This window comes from Drosophila santomea, unplaced genomic scaffold (genome assembly GCF_016746245.2).
Source record: "Drosophila santomea strain STO CAGO 1482 unplaced genomic scaffold, Prin_Dsan_1.1 Segkk98_quiver_pilon_scaf, whole genome shotgun sequence".
Lineage (NCBI taxonomy): Eukaryota > Metazoa > Arthropoda > Insecta > Diptera > Drosophilidae > Drosophila > Drosophila santomea.
The window spans coordinates 15,832-34,768 of record NW_025319029.1 but is presented as its reverse complement, the minus strand read 5'-3'; the positions used below and the strand labels follow the sequence as shown (position 1 = coordinate 34,768).

At 39.6% G+C, this 18,937-nt stretch overlaps 10 protein-coding genes and 6 pseudogenes across 13 annotated transcripts; 9 read left to right on the top strand and 7 right to left on the bottom strand.

The window, feature by feature from the left end:
- Positions 1-23: 23 nt before the first annotated feature.
- On the bottom strand, positions 24-571 carry LOC120457957 (annotated as a pseudogene).
- A 36-nt stretch (positions 572-607) lies between these two features.
- LOC120457930 (histone H2A) lies at positions 608-18,563 on the top strand. 4 transcript variants are annotated; one of them, XM_039645435.2, is made up of 2 exons: positions 608-1,067; positions 18,520-18,563. In XM_039645435.2, the coding sequence occupies exon 1, from the start codon at positions 669-671 to the stop codon at positions 1,041-1,043; it is 375 nt and encodes a 124-aa protein (XP_039501369.1). In that variant the 5' UTR covers positions 608-668; the 3' UTR covers positions 1,044-1,067; positions 18,520-18,563. The 4 variants fall into 4 exon arrangements, with proteins under 4 accessions (XP_039501369.1, XP_039501368.1, XP_039501370.1 ...); XM_039645434.2 differs by having other exon boundaries at positions 608-1,078; positions 18,531-18,563; XM_039645436.2 differs by lacking the exon at positions 18,520-18,563 and adding an exon at positions 6,107-6,147.
- Positions 1,512-1,907, bottom strand: LOC122756657 (histone H4). Its single transcript, XM_044006874.1, has one exon. The coding sequence runs from the start codon at positions 1,866-1,868 to the stop codon at positions 1,557-1,559; it is 312 nt and encodes a 103-aa protein (XP_043862809.1). The 5' UTR covers positions 1,869-1,907; the 3' UTR covers positions 1,512-1,556.
- Positions 2,092-7,864, top strand: LOC120457982. Its single transcript, XM_039645476.2, has 5 exons — positions 2,092-2,564; positions 4,200-4,717; positions 5,704-6,020; positions 7,176-7,658; positions 7,703-7,864. Exons 1-4 carry the CDS (start codon positions 2,157-2,159, stop codon positions 7,610-7,612), a joined length of 1,680 nt encoding a protein of 559 aa, XP_039501410.1. The 5' UTR covers positions 2,092-2,156; the 3' UTR covers positions 7,613-7,658; positions 7,703-7,864.
- LOC120457927 lies at positions 4,003-4,794 on the top strand (annotated as a pseudogene).
- On the bottom strand, positions 5,095-5,593 carry LOC120457954 (histone H2B). The gene has a single exon (XM_039645459.2). It carries the CDS (start codon positions 5,479-5,481, stop codon positions 5,110-5,112), a length of 372 nt encoding a protein of 123 aa, XP_039501393.1. The 5' UTR covers positions 5,482-5,593; the 3' UTR covers positions 5,095-5,109.
- LOC120457933 (histone H2A) lies at positions 5,647-6,147 on the top strand. The gene has a single exon (XM_039645439.2). The coding sequence runs from the start codon at positions 5,708-5,710 to the stop codon at positions 6,080-6,082; it is 375 nt and encodes a 124-aa protein (XP_039501373.1). The 5' UTR covers positions 5,647-5,707; the 3' UTR covers positions 6,083-6,147.
- On the bottom strand, positions 6,566-6,952 carry LOC120457971 (histone H4). The gene has a single exon (XM_039645472.2). The coding sequence runs from the start codon at positions 6,911-6,913 to the stop codon at positions 6,602-6,604; it is 312 nt and encodes a 103-aa protein (XP_039501406.1). The 5' UTR covers positions 6,914-6,952; the 3' UTR covers positions 6,566-6,601.
- On the top strand, positions 8,949-9,802 carry LOC120457981 (annotated as a pseudogene).
- LOC120457913 lies at positions 11,219-12,042 on the top strand (annotated as a pseudogene).
- On the bottom strand, positions 12,361-12,811 carry LOC120457960 (annotated as a pseudogene).
- LOC120457944 lies at positions 12,937-13,411 on the top strand (annotated as a pseudogene).
- On the bottom strand, positions 13,841-14,235 carry LOC120457968 (histone H4). The gene has a single exon (XM_039645470.1). It carries the CDS (start codon positions 14,194-14,196, stop codon positions 13,885-13,887), a length of 312 nt encoding a protein of 103 aa, XP_039501404.1. The 5' UTR covers positions 14,197-14,235; the 3' UTR covers positions 13,841-13,884.
- On the top strand, positions 16,327-17,206 carry LOC120457922 (histone H1). Its single transcript, XM_039645428.2, has one exon. It carries the CDS (start codon positions 16,357-16,359, stop codon positions 17,131-17,133), a length of 777 nt encoding a protein of 258 aa, XP_039501362.1. The 5' UTR covers positions 16,327-16,356; the 3' UTR covers positions 17,134-17,206.
- Positions 17,476-17,918, bottom strand: LOC120457956 (histone H2B). Its single transcript, XM_039645461.2, has one exon. It carries the CDS (start codon positions 17,893-17,895, stop codon positions 17,524-17,526), a length of 372 nt encoding a protein of 123 aa, XP_039501395.1. The 5' UTR covers positions 17,896-17,918; the 3' UTR covers positions 17,476-17,523.
- LOC120457931 (histone H2A) lies at positions 18,060-18,563 on the top strand. Its single transcript, XM_039645437.2, has one exon. The coding sequence runs from the start codon at positions 18,121-18,123 to the stop codon at positions 18,493-18,495; it is 375 nt and encodes a 124-aa protein (XP_039501371.1). The 5' UTR covers positions 18,060-18,120; the 3' UTR covers positions 18,496-18,563.
- Positions 18,564-18,937: the final 374 nt, after the last annotated feature.

The following is an 18,937-nucleotide window of genomic DNA, read 5'->3' as shown; positions in this document are numbered from 1 at the left end:
CTTGGTGAAACACATTGTGGCCCTGAAAAGGGCCGTTTTGGATTATTGTCCGCAGCATTCGTAGGAACAAATTATTTGGAGCTGGTGTACTTGGTGACAGCCTTGGTTCCCTCACTGACAGCATGCTTGGCCAACTCTCCCGGCAGAAGCAGGCGAACAGCCGTTTGGATTTCTCGACTGGTGATGGTCGAGCGCTTGTTGTAGTGAGCCAGACGAGACGCCTCGGCAGCAATGCGCTCGAAATATCATTTACAAAGCTGTTCATGATGCTCATCGCCTTAGATGAAATGCCGGTGTCAGGATGGACCTGCTTGAGAACCTTGTAAATGTAGATGGCATAGCTCTCCTTCCTCTTGCGCTTCTTTTTCTTGTCGGTCTTGGTGATATTCTTCTGAGCCTTGCCAGCCTTCTTGGCTGCCTTTCCACTAGTTTTCGGCGGCATTATTTACTTTACTTATATTTTCACAAACACAATTCACTTATCATAATGTGGCTCCGAACGCGTTCATTTTTATACTTTTTTACGGGCAATCATTTCAGGTCTAAGTCACCCACCCCTAACTGAAAGCGCTGGCAGACGAAAAAGTATAAATATTTCCCTGCCGGGGTTCGGCCAGCATTCGTGTTCCGTGTGTAAAGTGAACTAAGTGAAATAAACGCAAAGCAAAATGTCTGGACGTGGAAAAGGTGGCAAAGTGAAGGGAAAGGCAAAGTCCCGCTCCAACCGTGCCGGTCTTCAATTCCCTGTGGGCCGTATTCACCGTCTGCTCCGGAAGGGCAACTACGCCGAGCGTGTTGGTGCAGGCGCTCCAGTTTACCTAGCAGCCGTAATGGAATATCTGGCCGCTGAAGTTCTCGAGTTGGCAGGCAATGCTGCTCGTGACAACAAGAAGACTAGAATTATTCCGCGTCATTTACAGCTGGCCATCCGCAACGACGAGGAGTTAAACAAGCTGCTCTCCGGCGTCACTATTGCCCAAGGTGGAGTCTTGCCGAATATTCAGGCTGTTCTGTTGCCCAAAAAGACCGAGAAGAAGGCTTAAACTAAACGTTTCAAAAGCTGAAACCCTACTTGTACATAAAATCAAACCGTCCTTTTCAGGACGACCAAATTGTTACCAAAGATTTGAAAAAATTTTTAACTACTATTATGTTGTATTGAATAAATTATACAAAAAATTATTTTAAGAATTGTCATATTTTATTTATATATGCAGTAAGATTTTTCGAATTTTCTATTATATAAAATATAAAGCAGTTTTTTTATTTTTCGCACTCCACGATGCGTTGATATACACACGGTGTCTGAATTCAGTACAGTCTGTACAAAGCCATGTTATGAATCTATCAATAGATACACACTATACTCTCAATTTGGTCTACCTGAAAAAGCAATCAATGATCGACATTTAGTTTGATGCAATAGCGGACTACCTCATTCTTGGGATTCCCATCCAATAAAAGGAAATATTTTTTTGAAAATGTACCTCCTTTTAATAAGTGAGTGGTGGTCCTGAAAAGGACCGATTGCTTAATAAAAGTACAGGACTTTTTGTTTAACCGCCAAATCCGTAGAGGGTGCGGCCTTGCCTCTTCAGAGCGTACACAACATCCATGGCTGTAACAGTCTTTCTCTTAGCGTGTTCGGTGTAGGTGACGGCATCACGAATTACGTTCTCCAAGAAAACCTTCAGAACACCACGCGTTTCCTCGTATATGAGTCCAGATATGCGCTTCACACCGCCACGACGAGCCAAACGGCGGATAGCAGGCTTCGTGATACCTTGGATGTTATCACGAAGCACTTTGCGATGACGCTTGGCGCCACCTTTTCCCAATCCCTTGCCTCCTTTACCACGACCAGTCATTATTCACTGTTTTATACTATTCTGCACACACAGTCCGAAAGTCACTGAAGAACTAATTTCAATATTTTCTGTGTGCCTCTATTTATACGTAAAACGCCAAAAACCCGAGAGAGTACGAATGATATGTTCGTTTCGTTCCTCGCTTGTCAAATGAGATGGCCTCTGTTTCTCTTTCTCTTTCTCACCATCCACGCTTGCTATATAAGTAGGTAGCAAATGCTCTGATCGTTTATTGTGTTTTGAAACGTGAAGTAGTGAACGTGAACTGTGGTGAAACTCAAATCGGAAATGGCTCGTACCAAGCAAACTGCACGCAAATCGACTGGTGGAAAGGCGCCACGCAAACAACTGGCTACTAAGGCCGCTCGCAAGAGCGCCCCTGCGACTGGAGGTGTAAAGAAGCCCCACCGCTATCGCCCTGGAACAGTGGCCTTGCGTGAGATCCGTCGCTACCAAAAGAGCACAGAGCTTCTGATCCGCAAACTGCCTTTCCAGCGTCTGGTGCGTGAAATCGCTCAGGACTTTAAGACTGACTTGCGATTCCAGAGCTCGGCTGTTATGGCCCTGCAGGAAGCTAGCGAAGCCTATCTGGTTGGTCTCTTTGAAGATACCAACTTGTGTGCCATTCATGCCAAACGTGTCACCATAATGCCGAAGGACATCCAATTAGCGCGACGCATCCGCGGCGAGCGTGCTTAAGTTGCAAGGCTTCAACTGGCAGCCCAAGCCCTAGCATACTCTACAATCGGTCCTTTTCAGGACCACAAACCACATTCAATGAGATTTAAACTTTTCTTTTGCAGCCTATTTATAAAAGAATATATATTAGAATATAATATTATATATAGAAAATAATAACAATTGATATTCTATATTTTGTCTTTGTGTTAAGTTCAGCTGAATATATTATTGAAATGTTTATAAGGGGCAAACGGCACTGAACCTTCAAACATTTCAAAAAAATAGAAATTCTGCTAATGAAAGAATCGAAATATTGTTATTTTAATTGTGAGCCCAACATTAATAAAATAAAAGAAAAGGTTAATATAAAAACAGTTGTTTTATATTTTTTATTAGTGCTTCCTTTAGAAATAACACTGAAATAGTCATACGGAGCAAGAACCACGTTACCTTCAAACATCTATAAAAAATCAAAATTCTGCGAATGACAGTTTGGAAATAATGTAATTATATCGGTCTGTCCAATATTTGGAAAGTAACAGAAAACTAGAACATAAAGATTGTTAATTAAAATTTTTTCTTAGTTTTAACTCAATTTGGGAATATTATTGAAGAGATCGTGCGGGGCAAGTGGAACTGCCCCTTCAACCGTCTGTAAAAAATAAAAGATCTGTAAAAACTTGTTTAGAAATTGGTTAATTACGTTGGGAAATTGAATATCTAATATATAAAAGAAAGAGATAATACAAAAAAGATTGCTTTATATTTTTTTTTAAATGAAAACATTGTATGACATACTATATGAAGGCTGATATATGGCAGGGAAATTGATTTATTTTAGACAAATTATTTATAAAAATGCATGAAAACTTTAATCTACTAAAGCAAACACGTTATTATTTTAAGAAAATATTAAAAATCCATTGTTTTTGACAATATATGTATTTTTTAGAATCAAAAACTATTGCTGAATGATGCCGTAGAGAAAACTTTTTATGTAGTTCATTGTCAACTTAAATCAAGTAATAAAGTATCTCAATCAATAATAGACGCTCCTTTTTTAGGTTTTCCTAAAGGTCGAAAGTTAAAGTTGTAATAAACATCGGGAATCTCTAAATTATTTTCATGATTTATAATTTAAAAACATGTTTTTTTATAAATTGCTCTAGTTAAAAATGTGAATATTCAAGTTCAAATAACATTATAAAGTCACTAAAACCATATATCAACATTTGAAAAATTCATAGTGAAAAAATAATTATTTAAGAATGTAGAACTATTAAAACATATTTTTATTAAATATTTTAAACACTTTATATTTAAAAAAAAGTTTGCACTTCAAGCAAACATCAACATAGTAAATGACTGCTAGCAGTCGTATTGTCAAAGTGCTCTCCTCCTCGATTCTCATCCGAGCGAGGGAGGTTGGCAAACAGCGCGCGGACCATTTTCTGAAGAAAAAAAGTGTTCTTAGTGAAGAAAAATGTCTGATTCTGCAGTTGCAACGTCCGCTTCTCCAGTGGCTGCCCCATCCGCGACAGTTGAGAAAAAGGTGGCCCAAAAATAGGCATCTGGAAGGAACGTGGCGGCTCATCACTTCTGGCAATAAAAAAATATATCACTGCCACTTATAAATGCGACGCCCAAAAGTTAGCTCCATTCATCAAGAAGTACTTAAAATCGGCCGTGGTCAATGGAAAGCTTATCCAAACAAAGGGAAAGGGTGCATCTGGATCATTTAAACTTTCGGCCTCCGCCAAGAAGGATAAGGATCCGAAGGCGAAGTCGAGGGTTTTGTCTGCTGAGAAAAAAGTGGAAAGCAAGAAGGTAGCATCCAAGAAGACTGGTGCTTCCTCCAAAAAAACTGCCGCTGGGGCTGCTGACAAAAAGCCCAAGGCTAAGAAGGCTGTGGCCACCAAAAAGACTGCCGAGAAAAAGAAAACCGAGAAGGCAAAAGCCAAGGATGCTAAGAAAACTGGAATCGTAAAGTCGAAGCCCGCCGCAACAAAGGCGAAAGCGACCGCGACCGCAGCGAAGTCGAAGGCTGCAGCAGCCAAAGCCCCAAAGGCAAAGCCAGCGGCGTCTGCAAAACCCAAAAAGACTGCGAAGAAAGCAGCGGTTTCTGCTACGGCCAAGAAGCCGAAAGCAAAGACTACGGCTGCCAAGAAGTAAATTGTGAAAAGTACATGTTCGCAATCAAAATTTTAGATTTCCAGATCTGAAATTTGTTTAAACAAGCCCTTTTCAGGGCTACAACGATTCCGTTGCAAGAGAAAAAACTTTCATTTAAATACTATTTGAAAATTAAAATGCTCCATTAGTTTTATTGGCAACCATCGCGTCGTGTCTGGTTATTGAATTACGTTGCTTTTTGAGCGTATTGAGTTTTCATTTCCGATTTTTTGGTATATATCTAATAAAATTTGAACAATTTTAACCCCATATTGGGGATGGATAAGTTGAAATCGACGATATATTGAAAAATACATTTCCTTGGTGAAACACATTGTGGCCCTGAAAAGGGCCGTTTTGGATTGTCCGCAGCATTCGTAGGAAGAAATTATTTGGAGCTGGTGTACTTGGTGACAGCCTTGGTTCCCTCACTGACAGCATGCTTGGCCAACTCTCCCGGCAGAAGCAGGCGAACAGCCGTTTGGATTTCTCGACTGGTGATGGTCGAGCGCTTGTTGTAGTGAGCCAGACGAGACGCCTCGGCAGCAATGCGCTCGAAAATATCATTTACAAAGCTGTTCATGATGCTCATCGCCTTAGATGAAATGCCGGTGTCAGGATGGACCTGCTTGAGAACCTTGTAAATGTAGATGGCATAGCTCTCCTTCCTCTTGCGCTTCTTTTTCTTGTCGGTCTTGGTGATATTCTTCTGAGCCTTGCCAGCCTTCTTGGCTGCCTTTCCACTAGTTTTCGGCGGCATTATTTACTTTACTTATATTTTCACAAACACAATTCACTTATCATAATGTGGCTCCGAACGCGTTCATTTTTATACTTTTTTACGGGCAATCATTTCAGGTCTAAGTCACCCACCCCTAACTGAAAGCGCTGGCAGACGAAAAAGTATAAATATTTCCCTGCCGGGGTTCGGCCAGCATTCGTGTTCCGTGTGTAAAGTGAACTAAGTGAAATAAACGCAAAGCAAAATGTCTGGACGTGGAAAAGGTGGCAAAGTGAAGGGAAAGGCAAAGTCCCGCTCCAACCGTGCCGGTCTTCAATTCCCTGTGGGCCGTATTCACCGTCTGCTCCGGAAGGGCAACTACGCCGAGCGTGTTGGTGCAGGCGCTCCAGTTTACCTAGCAGCCGTAATGGAATATCTGGCCGCTGAAGTTCTCGAGTTGGCAGGCAATGCTGCTCGTGACAACAAGAAGACTAGAATTATTCCGCGTCATTTACAGCTGGCCATCCGCAACGACGAGGAGTTAAACAAGCTGCTCTCCGGCGTCACTATTGCCCAAGGTGGAGTCTTGCCGAATATTCAGGCTGTTCTGTTGCCCAAAAAGACCGAGAAGAAGGCTTAAACTAAACGTTTCAAAAGCTGAAACCCTACTTGTACATAAAATCGTAAATCAAACCGTCCTTTTCAGGACGACCAAATTGTTACCAAAGATTTGAAAAAATTTTTAACTACTATTATGTTGTATTGAATAAATTATACAAAAAATTATTTTAAGAATTGTCATATTTTATTTATATATGCAGTAAGATTTTTCAAATTTTCTATTATATAAAATATAAAGTAGTTTTTTTATTTTTCGCACTCCACGATGCGTTGATATACACACGGTGTCTGAATTCAGTACAGTCTGTACAAAGCCATGTTATGAAACTATCAATAGATACACACTATACTCTCAATTTGGTCTACCTGAAAAAGCAATCAATGATCGACATTTAGTTTGATGCAATAGCGGACTACCTCATTCTTGGGATTCCCATCCAATAAAAGAAAATATTTTTTTGAAAATGTACCTCCTTTTAATAAGTGAGTGGTGGTCCTGAAAAGAACCGATTGCTTAATAAAAGTACAGGACTTTTTGTTAACCGCCAAATCCGTAGAGGGTGCGGCCTTGCCTCTTCAGAGCGTACACAACATCCATGGCTGTAACAGTCTTTCTCTTAGCGTGTTCGGTGTAGGTGACGGCATCACGAATTACGTTCTCCAAGAAAACCTTCAGAACACCACGCGTTTCCTCGTATATGAGTCCAGATATGCGCTTCACACCGCCACGACGAGCCAAACGGCGGATAGCAGGCTTCGTGATACCTTGGATGTTATCACGAAGCACTTTGCGATGACGCTTGGCGCCACCTTTTCCCAATCCCTTGCCTCCTTTACCACGACCAGTCATTATTCACTGTTTTATACTATTCTGCACACACAGTCCGAAAGTCACTGAAGAACTAATTTCAATATTTTCTGTGTGCCTCTATTTATACGTAAAACGCCAAAAACCCGAGAGAGTACGAATGATATGTTCGTTTCGTTCCTCGCTTGTCAAATGAGATGGCCTCTGTTTCTCTTTCTCTTTCTCACCATCCACGCTTGCTATATAAGTAGGTAGCAAATGCTCTGATCGTTTATTGTGTTTTGAAACGTGAAGTAGTGAACGTGAACTGTGGTGAAACTCAAATCGGAAATGGCTCGTACCAAGCAAACTGCACGCAAATCGACTGGTGGAAAGGCGCCACGCAAACAACTGGCTACTAAGGCCGCTCGCAAGAGCGCCCCTGCGACTGGAGGTGTAAAGAAGCCCCACCGCTATCGCCCTGGAACAGTGGCCTTGCGTGAGATCCGTCGCTACCAAAAGAGCACAGAGCTTCTGATCCGCAAACTGCCTTTCCAGCGTCTGGTGCGTGAAATCGCTCAGGACTTTAAGACTGACTTGCGATTCCAGAGCTCGGCTGTTATGGCCCTGCAGGAAGCTAGCGAAGCCTATCTGGTTGGTCTCTTTGAAGATACCAACTTGTGTGCCATTCATGCCAAACGTGTCACCATAATGCCGAAGGACATCCAATTAGCGCGACGCATCCGCGGCGAGCGTGCTTAAGTTGGCAAGGCTTCAACTGGCAGCCCAAGCCCTAGCATACTCTACAATCGGTCCTTTTCAGGACCACAAACCACATTCAATGAGATTTAAACTTTTCTTTTGCAGCCTATTTATAAAAGAATATATATTAGAATATAATATTATATATAGAAAATAATAACAATTGATATTCTATATTTTGTCTTTGTGTTAAGTTCAGCTGAATATATTATTGAAATGTTTATAAGGGGCAAACGGCACTGAACCTTCAAACATTTCAAAAAATAGAAATTCTGCAATGAAAGAATCGAAATATTGTTATTTTAATTGTGAGCCCAACATTAATAAAATAAAAGAAAAGGTTAATATAAAAACAGTTGTTTATATTTTTTATTAGTGCTTCCTTTAGAAATAACACTGAAATAGTCATACGGAGCAAGAACCACGTTACCTTCAAACATCTATAAAAAATCAAAATTCTGCGAATGACAGTTTGGAAATAATGTAATTATATCGGTCTGTCCAATATTTGGAAAGTAACAGAAAACTAGAACATAAAGATTGTTAATTAAAATTTTTCTTTGTTTTAACTCAATTTGGGAATATTATTGAAGAGATCGTGCGGGGCAAGTGGAACTGCCCCTTCAACCGTCTGTAAAAAATAAAAGATCTGTAAAAACTTGTTTAGAAATTGGTTAATTACGTTGGGAAATTGAATATCTAATATATAAAAGAAAGAGATAATACAAAAAAGATTGCTTTATATTTTTTATTAAATGAAAACATTGTATGACATACTATATGAAGGCTGATATATGGCAGGAAATTGATTTATTTTAGACAAATTATTTATAAAAATGCATGAAAACTTTAATCTACTTAAGCAAACACGTTATTATTTTAAGAAAATATTAAAAATCCATTGTTTTTGACAATAATGTATTTTTTAGAATCAAAACTATTGCTGAATGATGCCGTAGAGAAAACTTTTATGTAGTTCATTGTCAACTTAAATCAAGTAATAAAGTATCTCAATCAATAATAGACGCTCCTTTTTTAGGTTTTCCTAAAGGTCGAAAGTTAAAGTTGTAATAAACATCGGGAATCTCTAAATTATTTTCATGATTTATAATTTAAAAACATGTTTTTTTATAAATTGCTCTAGTTAAAAATGTGAATATTCAAGTTCAAATAACATTATAAAGTCACTAAAACCATATATCAACATTTGAAAAATTCATAGTGAAAAAAATAATTATTTAAGAATGTAGAACTATTAAAACATATTTTTATTAAATATTTTAAACACTTATATTTAAAAAAAAGTTTGCACTTCAAGCAAACATCAACATAGTAAATGGCTGCTAGCAGTCGTATTGTCAAAGCGCTCTCCTCCTCGATTCTCATCCGAGCGAGGGAGGTTGGCAAACAGCGCGCGGACCATTTTCTGAAGAAAAAAAGTTCTTAGTGAAGAAAAATGTTATTCTGCAGTTGCAACGTCCGCTTCTCCAGTGGCTCCCCATCCGCGACAGTTGAGAAAAAAGGTGGCCCAAAAAAGGCATCTGGATCTGCCGGCACAAAGCAAAGAAAGCCAATGCGGCGCGTCACATCCGCCAACTCAGCAAATGGTGGACGCTCCGATTTAAAAATTTAAAGGAACGTGGCGGCTCATCACTTCTGCAATAAAAATATATATCACTGCCACTTATAAATGCGACGCCCAAAGTTAGCTCCATCATCAAAGTACTTAAAATCGGCCGTGGTCATGGAAGCTTATCCAAACAAAAGGGAATGGCATCTGATCATTTATACTTTCGGCCTCCGCCAAAGAATAAGGATCCGAAGCAAGTCGAGGTTTGTCTGCTGAGAAAAAAGTGGAAGCAAGAAGTAGCATCGAAACTGTGTGTTCCTCCAAAAAAACTGCGCTGGGCGCTGACAAAAAAGCCCAAGGCTAGAAGGCTGTGGCTCCGAAAAGAAGATGCGAGAAAAGAAACCGAGAAGGCAAAAGCCAGGTGCTAAGAAAACTGGATCGTAAGTCAAGCCGCCGCAACAAAGGCGAAAGCGAACCCGGCAGCCCGAAGTCGAAGGCTGCAGCAGCCAAAGCCCCAAAGCAAACCAGCGGCGTCTGCAAAACCAAAAGACGCGAACGAAAGCAGCGGTCTTCTGCTACCGCAAGAAGCCGAAGCAAAGACTACGGCTGCCAAGAAGTAATTGGTGAAAGTACATGTCGCAATCAAAATTTAGATTTCCAAGACTGAAATTTGTTTAAACAAGCCCTTTTCAGGGCTACAACGATTCCGTTGCAAGAGAAAAACTTTCATTTAATACTATTTGAAAATTAAAATTCTCCATTAGTTTTATTGGCAACCATAACAATTGATATTCTATATTTTGTCTTTGTGTTAAGTTCAGCTGAATATATTATTGAAATGTTTATAAGGGGCAAACGGCACTGAACCTTCAAACATTTCAAAAAAATAGAAATTCTGCTAATGAAAGAATCGAAATATTGTTATTTTAATTGTGAGCCCAACATTAATAAATAAAGAAAGAGTTAATATTAAAAACAGTTGTTTTATATTTTTATTATGCTTCCTTTAGAAAATAACACTGAAATAGTCATACGGAGCCAGAACCACGTTACCTTCAAACATCTATAAAAATCAAAATTCTGCGAATGACAGTTTGAAATAATGAATTATATCGGTCTGTCCAATATTTGGAAAGTAACAGAAAACTAAACATAAGATTGTAATTAAAATTTTTTCTTAGTTTTAACTCAATTTGGGAATATATTGAAGAGATCGTGCGGGGCAAGTGAACTGCCCCTTCAACCGTCTGTAAAAAATAAAGATCTGTAAAAACTTGTTTAGAAATTGGTTAATTACGTTGGGAAATTGAATATCTAATATATAAAAGAAAGAGATAATACAAAAAAGATTGCTTTATATTTTTATTAAATGAAAACATTGTATGACTACTATATGAAGGCTGATATATGGCAGGAAATTGATTTATTTAGACAAATTATTTATAAAAATGCAATGAAAACTTTAATCTACTAAGCAAACACGTTATTATTTTAAGAAAATATTAAAAATCCATTGTTTTTGACAATATATGTATTTTTTAGAATCAAAAACTATTGCTGAATGATGCCGTAGAGAAAACTTTTTATGTAGTTCATTGTCAACTTAAATCAAGTAATAAAGTATCTCAATCAATAATAGACGCTCCTTTTTTAGGTTTCCTAAAGGTCGAAAGTTAAAGTTGTAATAAACATCGGGAATCTCTAAATTATTTTCATGATTTATAATTTAAAAACATGTTTTTTTATAATTGCTCTAGTTAAAAATGTGAATATTCAAGTTCAAATAACATTATAAAGTCACTAAAACCATATATCAACATTTGAAAATTCATAGTGAAAAATAATTATTTAAGAATGTAGAACTATTAAAACATATTTTATTAAATATTTTAAACACTTTATATTTAAAAAAAAGTTTGCACTTCAAGCAAACATCAACATAGTAAATGACTGCTAGCAGTCGTATTGTCAAAGTGCTCTCCTCCTCGATTCTCATCCGAGCGAGGGAGTTGGCAAAAGCGCGCGGACCATTTTCTGAAGAAAAAAAGTGTTCTTAGTGAAGAAAAATGTCTGATTCTGCAGTTGCAACGTCCGCTTCTCCAGTGGCTGCCCCATCCGCGACAGTTGAGAAAAAGGTGGCCCAAAAAAAGGCATCTGGATCTGCCGGCACAAAGGCAAAGAAAGCCAATGCGGCGCCGTCACATCCGCCAACTCAGCAAATGGTGGACGCTTCGATTAAAAATTAAAGGAACGTGGCGGCTCATCACTTCTGGCAATAAAAAAATATATCACTGCCACTTATAAATGCGACGCCCAAAAGTTAGCTCCATTCATCAAGAAGTACTTAAAATCGGCCGTGGTCAATGGAAAGCTTATCCAAACAAAGGAAAGGTGCATCTGGATCATTTAAACTTTCGGCCTCCGCCAAGAAGGATAAGGATCCGAAGGCGAAGTCGAGGGTTTTGTCTGCTGAGAAAAAAGTGGAAAGCAAGAAGTAGCATCCAAGAAGACTGGTGCTTCCTCCAAAAAAACTGCCGCTGGGGCTGCTGACAAAAAGCCCAAGGCTAAGAAGGCTGTGGCCACCAAAAAGACTGCCGAGAAAAAGAAAACCGAGAAGGCAAAAGCCAAGGATGCTAAGAAAACTGGAATCGTAAAGTCGAAGCCCGCCGCAACAAAGGCGAAAGCGACCGCGACCGCAGCGAAGTCGAAGGCTGCAGCAGCCAAAGCCCCAAAGGCAAAGCCAGCGGCGTCTGCAAAACCCAAAAGACTGCGAAGAAAGCAGCGGTTTCTGCTACGGCCAAGAAGCCGAAAGCAAAGACTACGGCTGCCAAGAAGTAAATTGTGAAAAGTACATGTTCGCAATCAAAATTTAGATTTCCAGATCTGAAATTTGTTTAAACAAGCCCTTTCAGGGCTACAACGATTCCGTTGCAAGAGAAAAAACTTTCATTTAAATACTATTTGAAAATTAAAATGCTCCATTAATTTTATTGGCAACCATCGCGTCGTGTCTGGTTATTGAATTACGTTGCTTTTGAGCGTATTGAGTTTTCATTTCCGATTTTTTGGTATATATCTAATCAAATTTGAACAATTTTAACCCCATATTGGGGATGGATAAGTTGAAATCGACGATATATTGAAAAATACATTTCCTTGGTGAAACACATTGTGGCCCTGAAAAGGGCCGTTTTGGATTATTGTCCGCAGCATTCGTAGGAACAAATTATTTGGAGCTGGTGTACTTGGTGACAGCCTTGGTTCCCTCACTGACAGCATGCTTGGCCACTCTCCCGGCAGAAGCAGGCGAACAGCCGTTGGATTTCTCGACTGGTGATGGTCGAGCGCTTGTTGTAGTGAGCCAGACGAGACGCCTCGGCAGCAATGCGCTCGAAAATATCATTTACAAAGCTGTTCATGATGCTCATCGCCTTAGATGAAATGCCGGTGTCAGGATGGACCTGCTTGAGAACCTTGTAAATGTAGATGGCATAGCTCTCCTTCCTCTTGCGCTTCTTTTTCTTGTCGGTCTTGGTGATATTCTTCTGAGCCTTGCCAGCCTTCTTGGCTGCCTTTCCACTAGTTTTCGGCGGCATTATTACTTTACTTATATTTTCACAAACACAATTCACTTATCATAATGTGGCTCCGAACGCGTTCATTTTTATACTTTTTTACGGGCAATCATTTCAGGTCTAAGTCACCCACCCCTAACTGAAAGCGCTGGCAGACGAAAAAGTATAAATATTTCCCTGCCGGGGTTCGGCCAGCATTCGTGTTCCGTGTGTAAAGTGAACTAAGTGAAATAAACGCAAAGCAAAATGTCTGGACGTGGAAAAGGTGGCAAAGTGAAGGGAAAGGCAAAGTCCCGCTCCAACCGTGCCGGTCTTCAATTCCCTGTGGCCGTATTCACCGTCTGCTCCGGAAGGGCAACTACGCCGAGCGTGTTGGTGCAGGCGCTCCAGTTTACCTAGCAGCCGTAATGGAATATCTGGCCGCTGAAGTTCTCGAGTTGGCAGGCAATGCTGCTCGTGACAACAAGAAGACTAGAATTATTCCGCGTCATTTACAGCTGGCCATCCGCAACGACGAGGAGTTAAACAAGCTGCTCTCCGGCGTCACTATTGCCCAAGGTGGAGTCTTGCCGAATATTCAGGCTGTTCTGTTGCCCAAAAAGACCGAGAAGAAGGCTTAAACTAAACGTTTCAAAGCTGAAACCCTACTTGTACATAAAATCGTAATCAAACCGTCCTTTTCAGGACGACCAAATTGTTACCAAAGATTTGAAAAAATTTTAACTACTATTATGTTGTATTGAATAAATTATACAAAAAATTATTTAAGAATTGTCATATTTATTTATATATGCAGTAAGATTTTCAAATTTTCTATTATATAAAATATAAAGTAGTTTTTTATTTTTCGCACTCCACGATGCGTTGATATACACACGGTGTCTGAATTCAGTACAGTCTGTACAAAGCCATGTTATGAATCTATCAATAGATACACACTATACTCTCAATTTGGTCTACCTGAAAAAGCAATCAATGATCGACATTTAGTTTGATGCAATAGCGACTACCTCATTCTTGGATTCCCATCCAATAAAAGAAATATTTTTTGAAATGTACCTCCTTTTAAAAAGTGAGTGGTGGTCCTGAAAAGGACCGATTGCTTAATAAAAGTACAGGACTTTTGTTTAACCGCCAAATCCGTAGAGGGTGCGGCCTTGCCTCTTCAGAGCGTACACAACATCCATGGCTGTAACAGTCTTTCTCTTAGCGTGTTCGGTGTAGGTGACGGCATCACGAATTACGTTCTCCAAGAAAACCTTCAGAACACCACGCGTTTCCTCGTATATGAGTCCAGATATGCGCTTCACACCGCCACGACGAGCCAAACGGCGGATAGCAGGCTTCGTGATACCTTGGATGTTATCACGAAGCACTTTGCGATGACGCTTGGCGCCACCTTTTCCCAATCCCTTGCCTCCTTTACCACGACCAGTCATTATTCACTGTTTTATACTATTCTGCACACACAGTCCGAAAGTCACTGAAGAACTAATTTCAATATTTTCTGTGTGCCTCTATTTATACGTAAAACGCCAAAAACCCGAGAGAGTACGAATGATATGTTCGTTTCGTTCCTCGCTTGTCAAATGAGATGGCCTCTGTTTCTCTTTCTCTTTCTCACCATCCACGCTTGCTATATAAGTAGGTAGCAAATGCTCTGATCGTTTATTGTGTTTTGAAACGTGAAGTAGTGAACGTGAACTGTGGTGAAACTCAAATCGGAAATGGCTCGTACCAAGCAAACTGCACGCAAATCGACTGGTGGAAAGGCGCCACGCAAACAACTGGCTACTAAGGCCGCTCGCAAGAGCGCCCCTGCGACTGGAGGTGTAAAGAAGCCCCACCGCTATCGCCCTGGAACAGTGGCCTTGCGTGAGATCCGTCGCTACCAAAAGAGCACAGAGCTTCTGATCCGCAAACTGCCTTTCCAGCGTCTGGTGCGTGAAATCGCTCAGGACTTTAAGACTGACTTGCGATTCCAGAGCTCGGCTGTTATGGCCCTGCAGGAAGCTAGCGAAGCCTATCTGGTTGGTCTCTTTGAAGATACCAACTTGTGTGCCATTCATGCCAAACGTGTCACCATAATGCCGAAGGACATCCAATTAGCGCGACGCATCCGCGGCGAGCGTGCTTAAGTTGTCAAGGCTTCAACTGGCAGCCCAAGCCCTAGCATACTCTACAATCGGTCCTTTTCAGGACCACAAACCACATTCAATGAGATTTAAACTTTTCTTTTGCAGCCTATTTATAAAAGAATATATATTAGAATATAATATTATATATAGAAAATAATAACAATTGATATTCTATATTTTGTCTTTGTGTTAAGTTCAGCTGAATATATTATTGAAATGTTTATAAGGGGCAAACGGCACTGAACCTTCAAACATTTCAAAAAATAGAAATTCTGCTAATGAAAGAATCGAAATATTGTTATTTTAATTGTGAGCCCAACATTAATAAAATAAAAGAAAAGGTTAATATAAAAACAGTTGTTTTATATTTTTTATTAGTGCTTCCTTTAGAAATAACACTGAAATAGTCATACGGAGCAAGAACCACGTTACCTTCAAACATCTATAAAAAATCAAAATTCTGCGAATGACAGTTTGGAAATAATGTAATTATATCGGTCTGTCCAATATTTGGAAAGTAACAGAAAACTAGAACATAAAGATTGTTAATTAAAATTTTTTCTTAGTTTTAACTCAATTTGGGAATATTATTGAAGAGATCGTGCGGGGCAAGTGGAACTGCCCCTTCAACCGTCTGTAAAAAATAAAAGATCTGTAAAAACTTGTTTAGAAATTGGTTAATTACGTTGGGAAATTGAATATCTAATATATAAAAGAAAGAGATAATACAAAAAAGATTGCTTTATATTTTTATTAAATGAAAACATTGTATGACATACTATATGAAGGCTGATATATGGCAGGGAAATTGATTTATTTTAGACAAATTATTTATAAAAATGCATGAAAACTTTAATCTACTAAAGCAAACACGTTATTATTTTAAGAAAATATTAAAAATCCATTGTTTTTGACAATATATGTATTTTTTAGAATCAAAAACTATTGCTGAATGATGCCGTAGAGAAAACTTTTTATGTAGTTCATTGTCAACTTAAATCAAGTAATAAAGTATCTCAATCAATAATAGACGCTCCTTTTTTAGGTTTTCCTAAAGGTCGAAAGTTAAAGTTGTAATAAACATCGGGAATCTCTAAATTATTTTCATGATTTATAATTTAAAAACATGTTTTTTATAAATTGCTCTAGTTAAAAATGTGAATATTCAAGTTCAAATAACATTATAAAGTCACTAAAACCATATATCAACATTTGAAAAATTCATAGTGAAAAAATAATTATTTAAGAATGTAGAACTATTAAACATATTTTTATTAAATATTTTAAACACTTTATATTTAAAAAAAAGTTTGCACTTCAAGCAAACATCAACATAGTAAATGACTGCTAGCAGTCGTATTGTCAAAGTGCTCTCCTCCTCGATTCTCATCCGAGCGAGGGAGGTTGGCAAAAGCGCGCGGACCATTTTCTGAAGAAAAAAAGTGTTCTTAGTGAAGAAAAATGTCTGATTCTGCAGTTGCAACGTCCGCTTCTCCAGTGGCTGCCCCATCCGCGACAGTTGAGAAAAAGGTGGCCCAAAAAAAGGCATCTGGATCTGCCGGCACAAAGGCAAAGAAAGCCAATGCGGCGCCGTCACATCCGCCAACTCAGCAAATGGTGGACGCTTCGATTAAAAATTTAAAGGAACGTGGCGGCTCATCACTTCTGGCAATAAAAAAATATATCACTGCCACTTATAAATGCGACGCCCAAAAGTTAGCTCCATTCATCAAGAAGTACTTAAAATCGGCCGTGGTCAATGGAAAGCTTATCCAAACAAAGGGAAAGGGTGCATCTGGATCATTTAAACTTTCGGCCTCCGCCAAGAAGGATAAGGATCCGAAGGCGAAGTCGAGGGTTTTGTCTGCTGAGAAAAAAGTGGAAAGCAAGAAGGTAGCATCCAAGAAGACTGGTGCTTCCTCCAAAAAAACTGCCGCTGGGGCTGCTGACAAAAAGCCCAAGGCTAAGAAGGCTGTGGCCACCAAAAAGACTGCCGAGAAAAAGAAAACCGAGAAGGCAAAAGCCAAGGATGCTAAGAAAACTGGAATCGTAAAGTCGAAGCCCGCCGCAACAAAGGCGAAAGCGACCGCGACCGCAGCGAAGTCGAAGGCTGCAGCAGCCAAAGCCCCAAAGGCAAAGCCAGCGGCGTCTGCAAAACCCAAAAAGACTGCGAAGAAAGCAGCGGTTTCTGCTACGGCCAAGAAGCCGAAAGCAAAGACTACGGCTGCCAAGAAGTAAATTGTGAAAAGTACATGTTCGCAATCAAAATTTTAGATTTCCAGATCTGAAATTTGTTTAAACAAGCCCTTTTCAGGGCTACAACGATTCCGTTGCAAGAGAAAAAACTTTCATTTAAATACTATTTGAAAATTAAAATGCTCCATTAATTTTATTGGCAACCATCGCGTCGTGTCTGGTTATTGAATTACGTTGCTTTTTGAGCGTATTGAGTTTTCATTTCCGATTTTTTGGTATATATCTAATCAAATTTGAACAATTTAACCCCATATTGGGGATGGATAAGTTGAAATCGACGATATATTGAAAAATACATTTCCTTGGTGAAACACATTGTGGCCCTGAAAAGGGCCGTTTTGGATTATTGTCCGCAGCATTCGTAGGAACAAATTATTTGGAGCTGGTGTACTTGGTGACAGCCTTGGTTCCCTCACTGACAGCATGCTTGGCCAACTCTCCCGGCAGAAGCAGGCGAACAGCCGTTTGGATTTCTCGACTGGTGATGGTCGAGCGCTTGTTGTAGTGAGCCAGACGAGACGCCTCGGCAGCAATGCGCTCGAAAATATCATTTACAAAGCTGTTCATGATGCTCATCGCCTTAGATGAAATGCCGGTGTCAGGATGGACCTGCTTGAGAACCTTGTAAATGTAGATGGCATAGCTCTCCTTCCTCTTGCGCTTCTTTTTCTTGTCGGTCTTGGTGATATTCTTCTGAGCCTTGCCAGCCTTCTTGGCTGCCTTTCCACTAGTTTTCGGCGGCATTATTACTTTACTTATATTTTCACAAACACAATTCACTTATCATAATGTGGCTCCGAACGCGTTCATTTTTATACTTTTTTACGGGCAATCATTTCAGGTCTAAGTCACCCACCCCTAACTGAAAGCGCTGGCAGACGAAAAAGTATAAATATTTCCCTGCCGGGGTTCGGCCAGCATTCGTGTTCCGTGTGTAAAGTGAACTAAGTGAAATAAACGCAAAGCAAAATGTCTGGACGTGGAAAAGGTGGCAAAGTGAAGGGAAAGGCAAAGTCCCGCTCCAACCGTGCCGGTCTTCAATTCCCTGTGGGCCGTATTCACCGTCTGCTCCGGAAGGGCAACTACGCCGAGCGTGTTGGTGCAGGCGCTCCAGTTTACCTAGCAGCCGTAATGGAATATCTGGCCGCTGAAGTTCTCGAGTTGGCAGGCAATGCTGCTCGTGACAACAAGAAGACTAGAATTATTCCGCGTCATTTACAGCTGGCCATCCGCAACGACGAGGAGTTAAACAAGCTGCTCTCCGGCGTCACTATTGCCCAAGGTGGAGTCTTGCCGAATATTCAGGCTGTTCTGTTGCCCAAAAAGACCGAGAAGAAGGCTTAAACTAAACGTTTCAAAAGCTGAAACCCTACTTGTACATAAAATCGTCAATCAAACCGTCTTTTTCAGGACGACCAAATTGTTACCAAAGATTTGAAAAAATTAACTACTATTATGTTGTATTTAATAAATATACAAAAAATTATTTTAAGAATTGTCATATTTTATTTATTATTATGCAGTAAGATTTTCAAATTTCTATTATATAAAATATAAAGTAGTTTTTTTATTTTTCGCACTCCACGATGCGTTGATATACACACGGTGTCTGAATTCAGTACAGTCTGTACAAAGCCATGTTATGAAACTATCAATAGATACACACTATACTCTCAATTTGGTCTACCTGAAAAAGCAATCAATGATCGACATTTAGTTTGATGCAATAGCAGACTACCTCATTCTTGGGATTCCCATCCAATAAAAGAAAATATTTTTTTGAAAA